General features: G+C 29.6%; 1 protein-coding gene across 2 annotated transcripts in view; it reads left to right on the top strand.

Moving 5' to 3' along the window:
* LOC130663280 (kin of IRRE-like protein 2) overlaps nt 1-18214 on the top strand; it is a 141838-nt gene that overhangs the window by 83894 nt on the left and 39730 nt on the right. For both annotated transcript variants that reach the window (XM_057462408.1, XM_057462409.1), the window contains exon 2: nt 7049-7176. In XM_057462408.1, coding sequence (XP_057318391.1) covers nt 7049-7176 — 128 coding nt within the window. The remainder of the gene's footprint in view (nt 1-7048; nt 7177-18214) is intronic.

The following is an 18214-nucleotide window of genomic DNA, read 5'->3' as shown; positions in this document are numbered from 1 at the left end:
ATGGATGTAAATAAGAAATAAAAAAAAATTTATGAAAACTCAGGTATTATCTTCATTAGAGCTCTTTTCTGTTTGAATAATCCTCTACTGCTTTCTCTTTAACCCTCAGATCCAGACCTATCACAAGATTTCTCGATGAGTAGAGACTCTTGAGAGTTGAAGTGAGCTTGGGAAACAAAATCTCGACAAACGCGACCCTCACGCGCACCAAATCCTGGCCCTAAAGTCTCGTATGTCAGAATATATATCTCGTGTCATCTCTCTTACACTTTTTTTTCTCACTCACTCTTCCTCTCATTCTATTATATCTCTGTTGCTCTCTTACCAGCTTGTTTCTCTCATCTCGTAGCTTAGCTTTTGTGGACGCAAGTAATTCCCTCAGTTGGATAGAAAACGTAATTGTAAAATTTTTTTACATTTTTCTTTATTCTTTTTATCCGTTGATAACTTTCATACATTTTAATGACAAAGTCAAATTAGAAATGAACAAAAAATATCACTCGTATAACTAAAAAGCCAACCATGAAATGTTTATTTTTATTTTTTTTTTTTTTTTGTTAACATAAATGAAATTTTTCTAGTATTCTTTTTAATATAATAAAATCTAATTATTTTTTTTTAATGAAAAAATAATTTTTTTTAAACGGAAAAAATATTTTTAATTAAATTTTCATTAAAGCGAAACTAAAATATTCAGAAGAAAATTAAGTATTCAAATTTTTTTAAATGTCAATCCAGAAAAATATATTTTTTATTCATGCATCTAAAGTTAATTATTCAACCGTTATGTGCAGCGAATAAAGTCAAATTTACTTATGTCCACACTTTTACGAATTTATTTAATTCAAGCCTAAAGTGATACGTCACTTTACACCAGAGTATCAAAAATATCTATTATATAATTATTTATTTGGAATCTTGAAAAATGTTTTAAGTATTTTTTGAAGGATATAAAAAAACACATTTTTATTTATTCACAATAGCAATAAACACTCGATGCTAAAAGCATCTTGGAAAATAAAAACAACAAATAAACGACAAATGTAGTGAGTAGAGTGAGAGAGAGAGGGCGCTGAGTATGATGGTTAGAAAGCCCTCGACAGTCACTCGCACGTGTCATGCGGAAGATCCAAGGAATTACTCTCTGCATTTTCGCCTTGAGACCCTTTTGCAAGCACTCATTTTCTCACTCTTTCTTTGCTTGATATTTCCATCGTCCTTCAATGCTTACTTCACCTTAAGAGTAGAGTTCGTGCTTCAGTTGTGATGAGAAAGTGCGAGACGTGGTGGACTCTTGAAGCGCTCAAGATGCCGGAAAAAGGACATTCGAGAGCTGTCCTTGTAAAAAGGACCTAAATATATATATATATTTTTTATTTAGTGTTTTTTTTAAGTTTCTTTTTCAAGACTCATCGTCAACATTTTCTTATGGTCAAATACTTTTTTTTTGGACTATGTTTTATCACTCTAATTTTATATTAAATTTTTTTTTTCTGCTATAGAAATTCTATTTTTTCACTTAAATAAAATTATAAGTTCACAGTAAATAAAATTTTAAAAGAAAGCAAATAAATTCATTTAGTAAATACGGATTTAATAAAATTCTGCGGGTGAAATTAAAATGTATACAAAAGAAACAAAGAAAATGTATACTGTTAAGTATAAAGGATGTCGACTTTTGTGGAAAGAATAATCCCTAGCTCACTATCTTACTTGAGTGCACAGACTCTCGTCGTCCTTCCAATTAGCCAAAGACCTTTGATTAAAGTTACTTGGCACTATTTTTCTCTCTTTCTCACCCTCATTTCTTGTTTCTCCTTTTTATTTTTTTTTCTTCCGCCTTTTCTTTTATTTTCTCAACTTTCCCACTACCCTATCTTCTTTACCACCAAACCACAATTTTCATCCTCAGCTAATCCCCTTCTTTCAACTTCCTTTAGTCACTCGCGTTTCATTAATCAACAACTTTGTAGCCAATGGCGCATTATCTTAATGTATTACCTTGAAACTATATCTTTCGCACTTCTGTTCAATTTTAGATAAACTATTAATCGTTTTTTTTTTTTTTTCTTTCCAACTAAAAACTTTTGGTTATCACAAAGAAGAAATTATTTTATTACCAATGACCGAACGTTGTAAAAAATTGGGAGTGAATACGGATTATATTTAAATCCGCATTCACTCCGGTCCGGAGTTTTAATACTTGAATAAATTTATATTTAATAGAAACAGCTGTTAATTAGAAAGATAAACATTTCGATAAATAATTCATTCAAATATTAATAATTAAACTTGATATATTATCTTTTAATTTATAAAATGTTTTAGTAACTCACTAAATTATAATTTCATATCTATAATACATTATGAAAATATTAAATTATTAGATAGCTATAGTGACATAGTTTTTATGGGAATATTTAATATTTTGGTACAATATGAAATTTTATCTCGCGGTATGATTGATGTAAGTCATACGACAGTTTGTAACTGAGGGGAATTATATTTGTGAAAGTTTTATTATCAGCTGCTTATAATTTTGAGAAATCATTTTGCGTGAAAATATGAAAAACCCGGGAAAAACGGATTAGATCTGACCAGATATAATTATATCTGGTCAGATCTAATTATATCTGATCAGATCTATTTATATCTGGTTAGATATGGGATTTGAGATATAATCAGATCTAGTTATATCTGATCAGATCTAAACAGATATAACTATATCTGAATTGAAAAATAGATCAGACATGATCAGATCTAGTCATATCTGATCAGATCTAAACAGATATAACTATATCTGAGTTAAAAAATTCATCAGACATGATCAGATCTAGTCATATCTGATCAGATCTAAACAGTTATTACTATATCTGGATTGCAAAATACATTAGTCATGAAAAGGTCTTATCATATCTGGCCAGATCTAAACAGATATAACTATATCCGGATTGCAAAATGCATTAGACATGAAAAGGTCTTATCATATCTGGCCAGATCTGCGTATATCTTATAAGATCTGATCAGATAACTATATCTAAACTAAATACAACAATTAACATAGTCAGGTCCTATTACATCTGCTCAGATATAATTATGTATGTCTTATTTTTATAGATAACTGTTTATATCTGGTCAGATCTGCGCATATGTCGTAAGATCTGATCAGATAACTATATCTGAACTAAATACAACAATTAACATAATCAGATCTTGTTATATCTGCTCAGATATAATCATGAAAATTGTTCATATCTGATTATTTACATTCACGCGATCACATACGTGGGGCAGCGCAGTGGATAGCGTCAAAGACTTTGGATCTGAAGGATGCAGGTTCGAGCCCAGCAGTCATCGGGATTTTTTCATCAATCAAATTCATGTATAACTCTTCTAAGTAACGTTTCTAATACGTTAGATTACATTTCGGATCGAATGAAAACTATGTTATTTTTTTTTTGCAATTTAATTCTTTTTTTTTAATAAGGATCCCGGGAAAAAAGGTTTAGATCTGGCCACATATAATTATATCTGATCAGATCTCGTCAGATAGAGACAATTTAAAGATCTGGCCAGATCTGACAAATCAGATCTGATCAGATATAATTATATATGGTCAGATCTAAATCGTTTTCCCCGGGAAGGAGCTTGTAATTATTTCCGTACTCAATATAAATCTCAAAATATTAAAGATCGAAGCTCACTATACGGATTAGTAATTTTTTTTTATAATTAATATTTTCCGAAACTCTCCTTTGGAGTGAAATTCACTCCGAGGGAACTAAATGAATAAAAAATTATCCACTCCGTGATAACTCTCATTTGGAGTGAATTTCACTCCAAAGGGGAGTGAATAAAGAAAAAGTAATCTACTCCTCGTTCACTCCGCAAATTTTTTACAAATCAACATTATATATATATATATATATATATATATATATAATGTTGATTTGTATTTCACTGTAAAAAATTTGCGGAGTGAACGAGGAGTAGATTATATATATATATATATATATATATATATATATATATATATATATATATATACATCTGATTTAATTTCCATAAAATAAAAGCCTGATGGTATAAATAATGGATAAAGGATAAAAAATATAAATAAAACGAAAAACATACATATATATAATGACGATACCATAGGAAAGAGACGAGAGAAATCGAAAATATGAATATCTGAATAATCTTGATAACGGAGTGGAATATATGTGCATATGTGAAAAATGTCGATTAAAATTCGTACTCTACATATTCCATTTAGCAATGCCAAATGTCACTGGTTGTTGTTTTTTGGATACTTGTTTTCAAATACGTTTATTATTATTTTCGTTATGCTTCAATGGTTTTTTTTTTGCTCTAGTTTATCACCTGCAGCTGTTTTTCCTTACACATCAGTGCAGTTACACTTTTTTAAATTTTTACCCACAACTGTATTACCATTATTTTTATTTAATCTCCATAAATATGATAAAAAGTATGCAAAAGCTCAATAACATCATTTCAATAAGGAAAAATGCCATCTGGCAGCTAGAATGAAAAGTGGATTTCACAGTAAAAAATAATTAACTTTTATTTTTGGATCAATTTCCAATGGATTCTATTAAAACTGTGTTATAATATATAAGAAGTATTTTATTTTGCTTGTATGCATTTGTTTTATTAAAAGAAACTAATCATTGAAGAACAAGAGGTATGGATGTTTTTTGTAAGTGGATTTTATTACAGTATTCTAACCAATTTATTTTAAGACGGTTTGCCATCTATTCTCTTTCTCAGACACATGTGAACAAATGAAACGGTCCTGGTTGCACTTACATTAGCAAATGGAAATTTCAAATGAGCCGTTCTCAGATATAAACTGAAATTTCCGAACCGGAAGCATTTCATTTGATAAATAATAACTTTACGCATCGAATGAAATATTTTATTTAATTATTTGGGCCTTTATCTATGAAAACGGTTCATTTAAAAATCACCTGTTTCACTTTCTTAAACTGGAATAGATGATTACATGTATTTGAACTTAAATGAAAAATATTTTTCTAGAAAATAAGTTTACGGATTCCATTATACTTCATAAGGAATTTTAAAAACTCTCATGATTACATTGCCAATAATTATCGAGAAATCATAATCAAAGAATAAAAATTATGTTCTGTGTTTGTAAATTTATTTTAGAAAAAAATCATTACAGAAGCTTTTTTTATAATTCTATAAATTTTCAACGGTCACGATTATCAAAATAATTGACCAATTTATCTTATTTCTGAGGCAAGAATTTGATCAAGATAATCGTACAAAGGATAAGTGTATATATACTCGGAGAATAATCCACGGTCATCATTCCCTGATTGTCTGGTAATCAGTCTCATGCTACCGTAACAAGCATTTCCTAAAGATGGCAAAGTAATCAAAACTAACAAAAAAAAATAGTAGAGTTTACCTGGTAATTGTAAATGTTGCTCAAAAAACACGGATGTCTTTCCCATGCTATACAGCATCAGAATCTCAAATTTGTAACTAACATAGTAATGATTACCAGAAAAAAAATGAAAAAATACTCAGTGCTCTTATAGCTTTTCTTCTAATGTTATTGAGACATGTTACCAAATAAGTTTAATCTTCTACACTGTAAAAAATTTTTAATCCGCAGTGTGGTGTGAATAATTTGGTGTTTAAATTTTCAACCCTCCCGGTATAAAAGTTACACGACGCACGGTCTTCAATTTTGTCAAAGCCCTCGGAGACCATTTTCACACCAAAAATTATTTACAGTGTATGCAATTATGGTCAATAGTTACCACTTTTTTTTATGCATATACATTTTGAAAAAGAAAAAAAAAAAACAATTAAAAAAATACGTCCAATACAGCTTACTTTTCATGAAGTAATAAACGAAAAAAAACATCGTAATTTTAAAAAAATTGAAATCTCTTGGACGCTTTAATAAAAAAAAATTTTTTTTAAATTGGGAATGCTAGTGCAAAATGATAACTGATTTTGCGTTTAATGACTGATATATGTATGAACTTTTGAACCAATAGTATTTTTGGAACCCCCTCGACGAATTAAGGCAAATTATTGCAAAACTTTCTGCGTGTTATATCATAACTATTAATAAATATTTAACTAATGTATACTCATATATTATAAAAAATTATGTACAATATAAAAGTAATTAGCAATTGAACAAAAAAATGATGTGAAAAATTGTTTTTATAATTTTAAAACCCCAATGTTTGTAAGATAATGTTCAGTGAATGATTTCGCTGGTAATTTTTCACTAAAGGCAATGAAGCATCGTAACGGACGTCAATTACGTTGTGTCCGGAATTTATCGAATTCTTCGAATACTCTTTCAACCGAAGACGTGAAACTCGATTACTAAGAAACGGAACCTCGGCGGTGGGTACTGGGTACTGGGTACTGGCAAAAGGTATATAGCATACCCGAGCTGTCGATTTGTGTGTAGAAAGGATTTTACTGAGTTATTGCCTTTACTACTACGAGTAGGCGGTATATCGTAGTACGTATTTGATTTTTTTTTCAATTTAAAATTAAAAGAAACAGAGTAAAATTGATGGTGGAAAATATTTCAAGTCCTAGCGTGTAGGTTAAATACAAAGTAATATAAAGCTTATAAAGCCGATTCCACAACAAACTCTATTATCAAGCTCTATTGACCGTATAAAGTTATTCTGAATCAACATCAAGTATCGTAAAACCGATAGTGATTACATCAATAGTGTTGAAAAGAAGGTAGAAGTAACTTAATCGAAAGTTTTTGACTTCTTTCAGTTTTAAACTCTTAGAATTTTTTAACTTACTCAAAGAACTTACGTCTAATCGAAATGGATACTTATGGAGCTATTTTCTTTTTATAGATAAAAGTTATCAACTTCTTTGTTGAAAAAAAAGAAACCTCTTAAATAAATTTGAGCTAAAGCTAAATAAAAGTTAGAAAAGAAAAACAATCTTGAACTTTTTTTTTCGTTATTTCAATTAATAAATATTGTTTTTCTTTATGTTTCAGTGAGTAATGGCATTCAAATGTTTGAAGAAACACCGCAGTACACAGAAATTAACCCAGGAGAAGATGCAAAACTTATTTGTCGTGTTTTAGGCAAACGTGGGTTATGCATTTGGCAAAAAGATCAAAAGGTATGTTAGTTAAAATAAATAAAAACAATTTTTGTTGTTTAAAAATAATTATTATTATTTTTAAAAACAATCTTATCAATTAATTTATATAAAAAATTAATGAAAATACTTAATTATATTTTTATTTTAAATTCTGGAAGAATTATTATTAAATTTTTATTAATGTTATAATTAACATTTAATGTAATAGATTTAAACTTTACCAGCATAAAAAACTTAAATGACTTTTGAACTTTTATTTGATTCGAGTGAATAACTTTTATCAAAAAATTAAATACAGAATGTGTAATTTTAAACTTATTAAATTAAATTTGTTCTTTAGTATTAAAAATTAAGATCAAAATTTCAAAAGAAATAGACAAATATTCAATTACAAATATTTCAGTAAAAAAGGAACAAAAGTTTCCATTTTTTTTTTTTTTAACTTCAATTTACTTATCATAATTAGTATTAAGACAGATTTTTTTTCATCCTCAGAGCAGTATTACTTAGACATGTAACAAAAAAAAAAATTTTCTGATAACGATGACTTACATCTCAATCATTCTGTTTTTGTTTAATGTTGATTTTTTCCAGGATTTATTAGACCTCATAATATAAATATAACATTATATTTAATCATCCATTAAAAAAATTCGAATTTTCTTTCTCATAAAACTTAAATCGCTGAAAAAAAACTTTATTAATTAATTCTCTTCAGGAAGTAATCAAAGATTTAAAAAAAAAAATCTGAAAACAGTTGACCCTGCGGGCCAGCCCCAAAACGTCCCGCTGTTTCCGAGACCGTTATTATTGGTAAACCTTTGAGCTCTTCGAGCTCAAAAAACCGTTCAACCATAAATACATACATTTCGTAAAAAGTAATTTTTGTACGACGATATCTTCGGAACAAATCAACCGATTTGCACGTGCTTTGCGGCAATCAAAATAGCTTGTTGAGACTTAAATCTGACAAAACAAAAAAAAATCGGTCGAGCGATTTACGAGTTATGTAAAACCAGTTTTTTTAATTTTTATTTTTCGTATAACTTGTAAACTACTCGACCAATCGACACTAAAATATAATCAATTCTAAGTCTTAGTGAGCTCTTTCGATTACTGCCAAGAACGTTCAAATCGGTTGATTCTTCCAAAGACATCGTTGGACAAAAAAAGTTCACACTCACATACACACACACACATAGACGTTTACCTGAAAATAGTCAGATTAGCTTCGTAGTACCTCAAAACGTCAAGATCTGATGAAAACTCAATTTTTTAAATTCGGACCGAAATCAATAGCTTCCCATTTTTTGAAAATTTTAAATTTTTATCGCGGGAACTTAAAAATATAAAACACAAATATGTATATGAAAAATATAACATAGCAATAAATTATATTTAAAAAATTAAATTGAAGATTGAAACTAATAATATCAAACAAAACACTCATAACAGTCTTAAAATGTATTTGAAAGCATTTGAAATTTTAATATTTTACCGAGGATTTAATGTTACAATATTATATTCATGTACATATACAATTTTGCTTAAAACATTGGTCATGAAACCGTGTTTCTACTCTAGTTACTCTCCTTCTATTCTATTCAACATTCACATAAGTTAAAGCCCTTTATATACACAAACTTCAATACAACTTCTAACTTTAAAGTATTAAGCCATAGAAACACGAGAAAATTACATAAACAATTCAACACTTAAAATTAATTAAAAATAATTGTTGTTTTTTTTTTTTTTTTTTTCACGAAACTTTTAATTATTACTAAAACGAGATTGATAATAAAAAAAAAAAAACAAATTTAATGAAATGTCGAGTGTTGACATTTAATCATTTTTCGATAAACTTTTTTGTTATGCACGTAAATTAAAAAAGTAATTTTGCATTGAGAAAAAAAAATTGAATCTAACTCCAGTGTAATATCGTAGCAGTTGTATCGTAGAAAAATGATAAAACAGACGCTTTAAAGCTCAAAGGTTCAATCTGGGATGATACTAAAGCTTACATTGCCATGAGGTCTCGTAAATTCTCAGCTTGTGGTATTCACAAAATAAAAAAAAAAAAGTGAAAGTATACAAAAGCGTGAATAAGAAGAGATAGTGATGCAAGATGGTAGTAAATCGAAAAAAAATAGCAGTATATACAAAAATTTTTTAACGTTTTTCATCTTTAGCAAGATATCCTTCACATTTACGTCATTGTTGTGAATCTTTATGTCTATAGGTACACAATAAATAAATATATGTACATGAATTGATTTTTTTCGTCTGTCTGGTGGTTGATTAAAGATGCGACAGAAAATAATGAAAACAAGACAAAACAAATCAGAAGTTTAATATATAAAGACTCTGACTTTGAGTTTTACTTCTTTATTTATTTATTTTTTTCTATCCTGTGGCGATAAATAACTTTGAAGTAAATCCAACTCTTGTAGCTTTACTTTCAACCCTAAGTCATTCACTTTTCTTTGTACTTAGAATTCAATAAGAAAATATTCTTTAAGATAATACTTAAGATGTTTCTCAAATTATTTTTATTTGATATTTAATCAAGTGCGTTTGATGTTTTTGTCTCAAGTATTTTCATTTATAAATTTCTTTATTCTCATATTTAGTTAACTTCTCGAATATAAATTTATGTTATGATATTTATGAAAGTTTTATTTATATTTTTATTTTTCATCCAAGTGATGCATTGTATTTTTATAATAAATCATTGAAACAGATTATGATAAATTATTAATGTCAATAGGATTTCTATTGAAATATATTTTAAAACAAAAAATTCATCCTGATATTTTATTTCCGGATAAATATTTAAATTTCTGCTTTTACGTTATCGTCGAATCTTAAATTTATTCAATTTTACATTTATCATAATCGCATATATTCAACTAAATCATTTTATCATAAATTTTATTTATTTTCAATGGTAAATTTTAAAAAAATCACATGCATTATATGATAATAGAATTTATTATAAAAAATAATGAGTTTTATTTATTTACCAAAAATGTTATTATACTTTTTTTTTTAAGTTGGTATGTTAATAAACTCATAACAATATGATACTCAAATATAATCAACTTGAGTTTGTTTAAATTACCATAACGAATTTTCTACTTCATATGTATATATAATTACATTGGGTGCATTTTTTTCCTTTACTAATAAAATATGATTTCGTTTGAGATAAAATTTACGTAAATAATATTTTCTCATCAAATAAAACTATTTACCAACGTTTATTTGGTATGAATTTTAATTAAAAAATTTATATTATTTTTAAAGCTGCATTCAAAAAAATTTATTCAAGTGTGAGATTATGATGTGAGCTGATAAATTTTTAATATTCATTTCTGTAGGCTTTCACTTTGATTGATATCATTTAATAAAGCTGTATTGAAATTCATGGAAAGCATATAAAACAAAATGATAAAAAGAAAAAATCACTTTAAATTTATTCATTCACTTATAATAGATTTTTTTTTTTTTTTAACAATATTTTTCATATCACCTGCATTGAAGCTGTAAGTTTTGCCAGTCGACCAAGCCGGTTTCAGACCAATGTGATTTAGTGGGTAGAAACTGATCAGTTTCTTCCGTAGGGAAGAAACTCATTAGTTTCTGCCCGGTAAATTAGTTTCTGACTTCATTTCATCCCTGTTAGAATCGCATTCATTCATTGTAAACTTCTATAGTATGTAGTACATTTTAACCCGTGTGTGTAATTGCCTACCTAAGCCGAAGGCGAGGGTGGCAAACACGTGGATTGAGACGTCCTACCTTCTTCCGTGGTGTGTATGTAATTTTTCACCAGATCTGTACCAAATAGTTTACATTTTTGCTTCTGTTTTTGCGTAAAGAATAGCGCATCCCGATTAGAAATTTTTATGTGAGACCTATTGGGTCCTCATGGGGTTGCTCTATAGGGACCGGACATAGGGATGTAACGCAAAGACCTACAGTCGACTCTGTCTAAAGGTTCTCTGCCTAAAGGTTCCCGCTGTCTATAGGTTCCAGGATACATTGCTTAAAGGTTCCCGGATATTCCCCCACCCGCTTTCTTGAGTGACGAATCACAATTCAGTTTTCGAGCGCTAACTTTAAATGCACGTTTTTTTGAGGTTATGTTTACTGCGCAATGTGTTCGTTTTAGCGTGCGCCTCGACGCTCGAGGGGAATATATTGTAGGGGAAGTGCTAATGGTGGGGAGGGAACCTTTAGGCAATGGTCCTGTCCCGACGTGGAACCTTTAGACAGAGTCGACTGTATTGGGCCCTTATTGGGCAGTCCCAACTATGCCCCAATAGGGAAATCCCGAAGAGATCCCACTAGCGTATCCCTATTAAAAAGAATATTAATTAATTAAAAAAAGGGGGTTTCCCACTTAGGTCCCACACAGAACCCAATGAAGAAAAATGATAATAATTTTTTTATTTTCACGCTGGGTATTTCCACTAAGATCCCCCACAAGCTCCAATAGGATAAAACTTACAATAATTTAATTTCTTTTCAATTCGGATTTCCCAATTGGGTTTTTATTGGGTCCTCATATGGATTTCCCTATTGGGCATATCTGATTGGAACCCAATGAGGTCCACATGTATACTCTGGGCGATCCCACAGTACTTTCTAGTCGGGATGCGCTAATTTCTATCATTTGTTTCTTCATAAGAAAAAGTACGACTTTTTTCCCTCTAAACAGCACAGGAATTTAATCTTACGATGCGAATATGGTGAGAAATATTTATGTAATTCTATAAATCAACCAAACTAACGAGTGTGTTTAGAAAATAAAAAAAATCTTATTAGTTCCAATAAGAAAATTGTTAAAACAATCAAAAGCCATCATTTTTTCTATTAAATTACTTAAATTTGCATATTTATCGTAGAGCATTATTTTTTTGTCGTGCTATCGGTCATAAAATAGCCTGTTTGGGCTGACATTAAAACTCCCACTATCAATACAGGTAATATGAAAAATATAGTTCACGGCCCGGGATACAACACGATTTCAGCCGTCGGCTTTTACCTTTGGCTCAGGCAGTCATTTTCGACATCGTCTGAAATCGTCTTATTTCATCCCTTGTCTCGTAATATACTATTTTTCATAAAAACAAAAGTAAAAAGTTAAATTTTTTTTATTAAAAATTGTAACGTTAAAATAGTTTTATTTAAATTATGTCTCTTTTACGTCACTTTTTATTAAAACATTTATTCTTCAATACTCCATTTTTCATAATCGTCTTTTCAAAGCCGTGAACTTCATTTATTCATCAATGTCTATTTTTCTAAAGTTGACGTTACATTGATCGACATTATTCTTTAAAAGTGTAAGATTTAAAAAAAAAAAAAAACTTTCTTAAACTTGCTTTCACTTCATCTCTGTCTTTTATTATTTTCTGATTTATTCTCCAAGCATTTCTTCAGACAATAAAAAAAAAATTTTATTGTCATAAAAGAATTATAAAATAAAGTTGACTCGGTTCTCTGTAATTGAACAATAAAAATTTATTGTCTTAAAGTGTATTTGATGGAATTACTTTTATTTTTGTTCTTTGTCAATATCTATATTTAAAATTGTTATTTTCCGAGTGATTAAGTCCTTTTGAAGCACAAAACTGTAAGTGACAAAATGAATTCTCATCCATAATATATAATACGTATAGCGGTTAACTTCAACAGAAGGAGTTGAGTTATAGGATATAAAAAAGTTTGAAAATATAGGGGATGAAATGAGTGTATACACACAAAAGCAAGCAACCGTAGAGGGGATCGAAATACGGAACAATTGCCTTTCGTAATATAAGCCACACTCAAAGATCGACGATCCGTCGGGTTTTAAATTGAATGCTCGTTAATCAACGCTACTACCAAACACGTAAATAACGTTCTATAAAAATGCACCAATGTAAGTTAAGAGAATAAAGTGGGTGAGAAAATATGGGGCATCGATTGAAAATAAATATTATTTTTCTATCTCTTATATATCATATTCAATTAAGAACAAAATTATTATTTATTTCAATTACACGCAAAAAAAAAACAGGAAAAATTAATTTCATAGCGTAATGCGGCGCTTTAAATATAAAACTTAATAAAACATTTAACAAAATTCTGTAAAAAGTACAGTTTCAAATAAAAATAAAAATTTTAATGAACATAATTATCAGCTGTAAGTTTTACAATTTGAGCTGGGTCGGTAGTGAGTTTTTTTGCTCAAACCAAAACTCTACACACAAATAAATAGTTTTGGTGAGTTACATTAATACTCTAAAATCTGACATTCTGTTACGTTATTTAAAAAAAATTTTCATTTGTTTAAGAAAAGAGTGGGGAAAAATTTTCTATTTACTGTACAAGTGTTATAAGATTAGCACTATTCGTCGAGTTAAGAGTGATTGAGAAAAAAAACCCGATCCCTCTTGAGATGTATTTCTAACTATATTTTAATAACTTGGATAATCCTACCATGGCCTATTGAAAAGGCAGGGGCACCCAGTCTTGGCCCAAGCCTGGGTAATCATTGTAACGGCCAAGACTGAGTACCCAATCTTGAGCCAAGCATGGGCCAATATAGATGTGCCAAAGCTAGGTTCCCCAGTGCTGGGCCAAGTAGGGCCCTGTCGCTCAACTCTGGCGGCTCCTGCATAAGCATGTGATTGCTGACTGCTGATGGGTAGAAGTACCAGTTATGGGGACCACTCCATTTTTGGACATTTAATACTTGATTTTAATGAATGAAAAAGTACAAAATAAAATTTCCAATGTAACAGTGTGATAAAAGTATCTTTTTACACATTTGAAAAATTAACTATGTCAGTGCGTCTTTAATAAACTATTTTATGTAAAATTATTGATGTGTCTAAAACTAAACAAACGGTACTTCTACTCTATATAAATTTAAAAAAAATTAATGTACTGTGGCTGTTAGTAATTAAAACTAATAATTATGTATTAATATGGTTATTATTATTTTTATGATTATCAGAAGTAGGGAGAAAGAAACATTTTTGTAAATATAGGGGAAGAGAAATTTTACGCCACTTGAACTTTTGGCACTGAGTCGTGGTTCTTTGGCATCAGTTAACTGTGGGTTGGGAATCAAGAATCGAAGTTGGCTCAGTTCATGACCGAACGCTATCAATTTTACTTGTGGGCGTATCCCCAATTGTCGATTTGAGGTTTCACCAATTTTCGCGGATACTTATCTTCGTAATAAAAAATACTTATCTTTTCTTTTGTTTTTAACGATAAATTGTTATTCAATATTATTGAGTACTTTCAGATAAAATATATAAGTTTCCTTAAGCCCTCTTTTTTGTTTGGAAAGTTATATTCAAAGTTTATGAAGCAAATTTAATTTACTTTTATTTTACTTCCAATTATTTTTATTATAATTTTCTTAAAAATCTAATTAACTCATGCAAAAAGTTTTTTCGTACAGAAAATTATCACAATAAAATTTTATAAATTTGCTTTAGAGTAAGCATTAATCTAACATTCATAAACCATTCCTATGTATGTATAAGAACTATTTTTGTCTATTATAGGAAAAGTTTCCATAAATACGGGACTATTTCTCACCGGAGAGGAAATTTATAGTGCTAATTTAGTAAAACACAAGTTGCTTCAGCTTTCTCGAGCCAGTAAGCACAGCCAGCACTATAATTTTTAACGAAAAATTTTTACGGTGTATGAATATCCAGACTTTTACCATAAAGTGTAGCAATGGTTTCAGGGATATTATAGGAACAATTCCTAAACGAATATGAGAACCACTTCTATATGTTATAGAAAATATTCCTGTAAGTATAAGGAGTTATTCCTATAATATTATGAAGATACTCTCTTGAAATAGATCAGTGAAAAGTACTCCAGTCAGTGAATATCCAATGCACAAATAGTCCCAAGTAAATCACTTATTTAAACAGTAATATTTTTGGGACTAATCCGCAATGAATATTTACTGATTTGCAGCACTTTCCACTGATTCATTTTAAGACAGTGGTTTTCATGTATTACATGAAACAATCTTTTTTAACTTCCCGCTAAGAAAATTGGAAATTTTTTTTTAATTCGGGAAGTTATTGGTTTCGGTCCGATTTTCAAAAATCGAATTTCTAAGAGATTTTGACGTTTTGAGGTTCTAGAATGCTATTCTGACTAATTTAAAGATGATGTTCGAGTATATGTATGTATGTATGTATGTATGTAAATATCTGTACCTTTTGAACGAATGAACCGATTTTGATCGACAAGGTGACATTCGGCGCGGCTTGTCAATATCTATAAACTGTGAAAATTTGAGCTCGATCGGTAGGGCTCGTTCGGAGATATTCCAAAAATAAAATTTTTTCAAAAATGTTTTTTTTTTTATAACTTGTAATGTGCTCGATGGATTGATTCCAAAATCTAATCAGCTCTAAAACTTTATAATCCGCGTCGAATGCCACCTCGACTATCAAAATCGGTTCATTCGTTCAAGAGAAACCGTTGTCGAAAGAATTACAAATCAAATTTTTGTTTAGTATTTTTGAAATTTCTCAAAAACGACTAGATAAATCAATTTCAAAATCTGATCAGCTTCAGAACGCAATAAAACACGTCGATTGCCACCTCCAACCGTCTCAATCGGTCAATTCATTTGAGAGATATCGTTGGAGAAAAAATGGTAAAAAACGGTTTTTTTTTTAAAGAATGGCATAAAAAAGTATTTTCGAGCTCGAAGAGCTTGAAAATGTATTCACAACAATTTTTTCGAGCTCAAGAAGCTTGAAAACAGCGGTAAGTTTTGGGGCTAGCTTGCAGGGTCAACCGATAGACCGATTTATTAATTATTTCGTGTAATTATAGTAACATTTCCTATAATTTATAAGAGCCATTCCTATATGTCGACAGGAACTATTGCTATTTTAGCTGGGGATGCATTTTGATAAATGCGTTGAAACTGTTCCTATAATTTTATCTCTGCATAGTATACGGCACCTACACCGAAAGAAAATTCTTGGGACGAGCACGATACTATTTCCTGACTATCGCGATACTCGTTTAACTATTTGGAGGTTAGTTAGGTTAGCGATACGTACAATGGTAGCAACGGTCATATCGTGAATGGGACTAGATTTGATTGTGACGGTAGCTATCTAGATTGTTACTAGAGCTATACAAATCGCTCCCTTTACGAAACGCGCACCACAATCCATTAGATGATCCCAATCACAAGAATTTTTTTCCGTGTACATGTGATTTTGCTTTCTACTGGTTGCTCGTATAATTTAAATTATTCATTTTAAATATATATATTGATAATTAATTAGATTTCAAAGGTATAATCAATACATACTAAAAACTAATTAATTTATGGTAATAATTCTCAGTGCAATTTAATTTTATTGACATAAATTTTTAATCTAAATATACTGAATTTTATTCAGGACTAAAAAAATTCTCTATAATAGTACACAATAAAAAAAATTATTTCAAGCTGTGAGATGGGTTGCAAAGTGAGAAGAGCATCAAGATAAAAAGAGTGCTTTGTCTTCACTCTTGTGTACCTTTCAGTGTGCTCGATCGATCTGTGCTTAAGTTCAATTCCAGTTTCAGTCTAAATACATCACTGAATCTTAATTTAAACATTAGTTCTGCTGGCAAAGTTTCAATGTATTATTGCATATTATTAGTATTCTTAAGTATTTTACCAACTTACGAAGAATTTATGTGACTAGATAATATATTTGCTTCTTGCAGTATTGGAAATTACTTTTGCATGCGCAACTATGATAAATAGCTGGTGAAAAGTAGTGTAATCTTTTAATGAGCTTGGATTAATTCGAATTCATATATATTGTAAACGTTATAGTAGGGGATAGGGGGGCAAAGTGAGCCCCTTAAGAAAAATAATTATATTATCATTAATTTTTTTTACGCGTTTACTTCTTTTTTGACCCTTTCAGATACTTATTTTCACTTCACTACTTTGTGTCTATTAAAATTGAAAAATTGAAAATTAGGGGCAAAGTGGGCCCTCTAAAAAATTTCGGATTTAATATTTTTTATTCTTTACACGTGTGATAATTGCAAATAACTATAAAACGATTGTATTTTAATAATATGAAAAATCATTTTAATAGTCTGCTGCGACATAACTTTAGAACGTCATTATATTATCTTTAACTTTCTCAATAAATTATTTTTAATGAACAGTTTTGGTGATCTATTTTAGCCCTCATTGCATAAGAAATTTCGATAAGCTTATTATCCGTCCGAATTTATTGACGTATAGAAAATTTCTAAGGGGCCCACTTTTCCCCCATATTTTTTGAAGTTTTGAAAATTTTAAGGGGCCTACTTTGCCCCCAGGGGCCCACTTTGCCCCCTCCTTCCCTATTCATCAAAAGGGTATCTCTGTTGATGATCAAAGAATTTATTTTATTTTATAGTGACCCTCGCAGATTTGAATCACGGTGAATACACCGCGTAATCACAGTGGTAAAATGGAACAAACCCACCGTGTTTCCACCGTGATTCAAATCTGCAAGAGGATTAATATTTTGTAACCTTTAAAAAATAAATTTGTGGAAACATTTTTTATAAACTATAAAAATTTTCAGTTATATATCTCTGCAACCGAGTACTTATTACTTCATATGTAGTCTCATTACAACTAAGAGCGCGATTTTTTCGATACGATGTTTTCGATGTTGTTCTTACAATATTTCAAAAACCAAATGATTGGTTTTGAGATATGCGAGCTTATTTTGTTCACTTTTAACGCGATTTATTATAAATTATAATAAAATACTAATTATCTCCAATAATAAAAATATAATTACTTTCGCAAAGTCGTTAATATTGATAATGTGAAAATTAATTGTCAATCAATCTATTCAGTAAAATAATTGAAATTCATTCACAACATCATAAGTGTCCAACTATAACGACTAGTTCACTAATCTTGTAGTACGATGTTTGAATAGATCGTGATTGTACGCGTATTTCGAAACTGTTTGTTATTATAACTAACGCACATCAAAAT

The sequence above is a fragment of the Microplitis mediator genome, chromosome 2 (genome assembly GCF_029852145.1).
Source record: "Microplitis mediator isolate UGA2020A chromosome 2, iyMicMedi2.1, whole genome shotgun sequence".
NCBI classification, from domain to species: Eukaryota; Metazoa; Arthropoda; class Insecta; order Hymenoptera; family Braconidae; genus Microplitis; species Microplitis mediator.
Note: the sequence above shows the minus strand (reverse complement) of the source record. Positions and strands in the feature narration are given on the sequence as shown.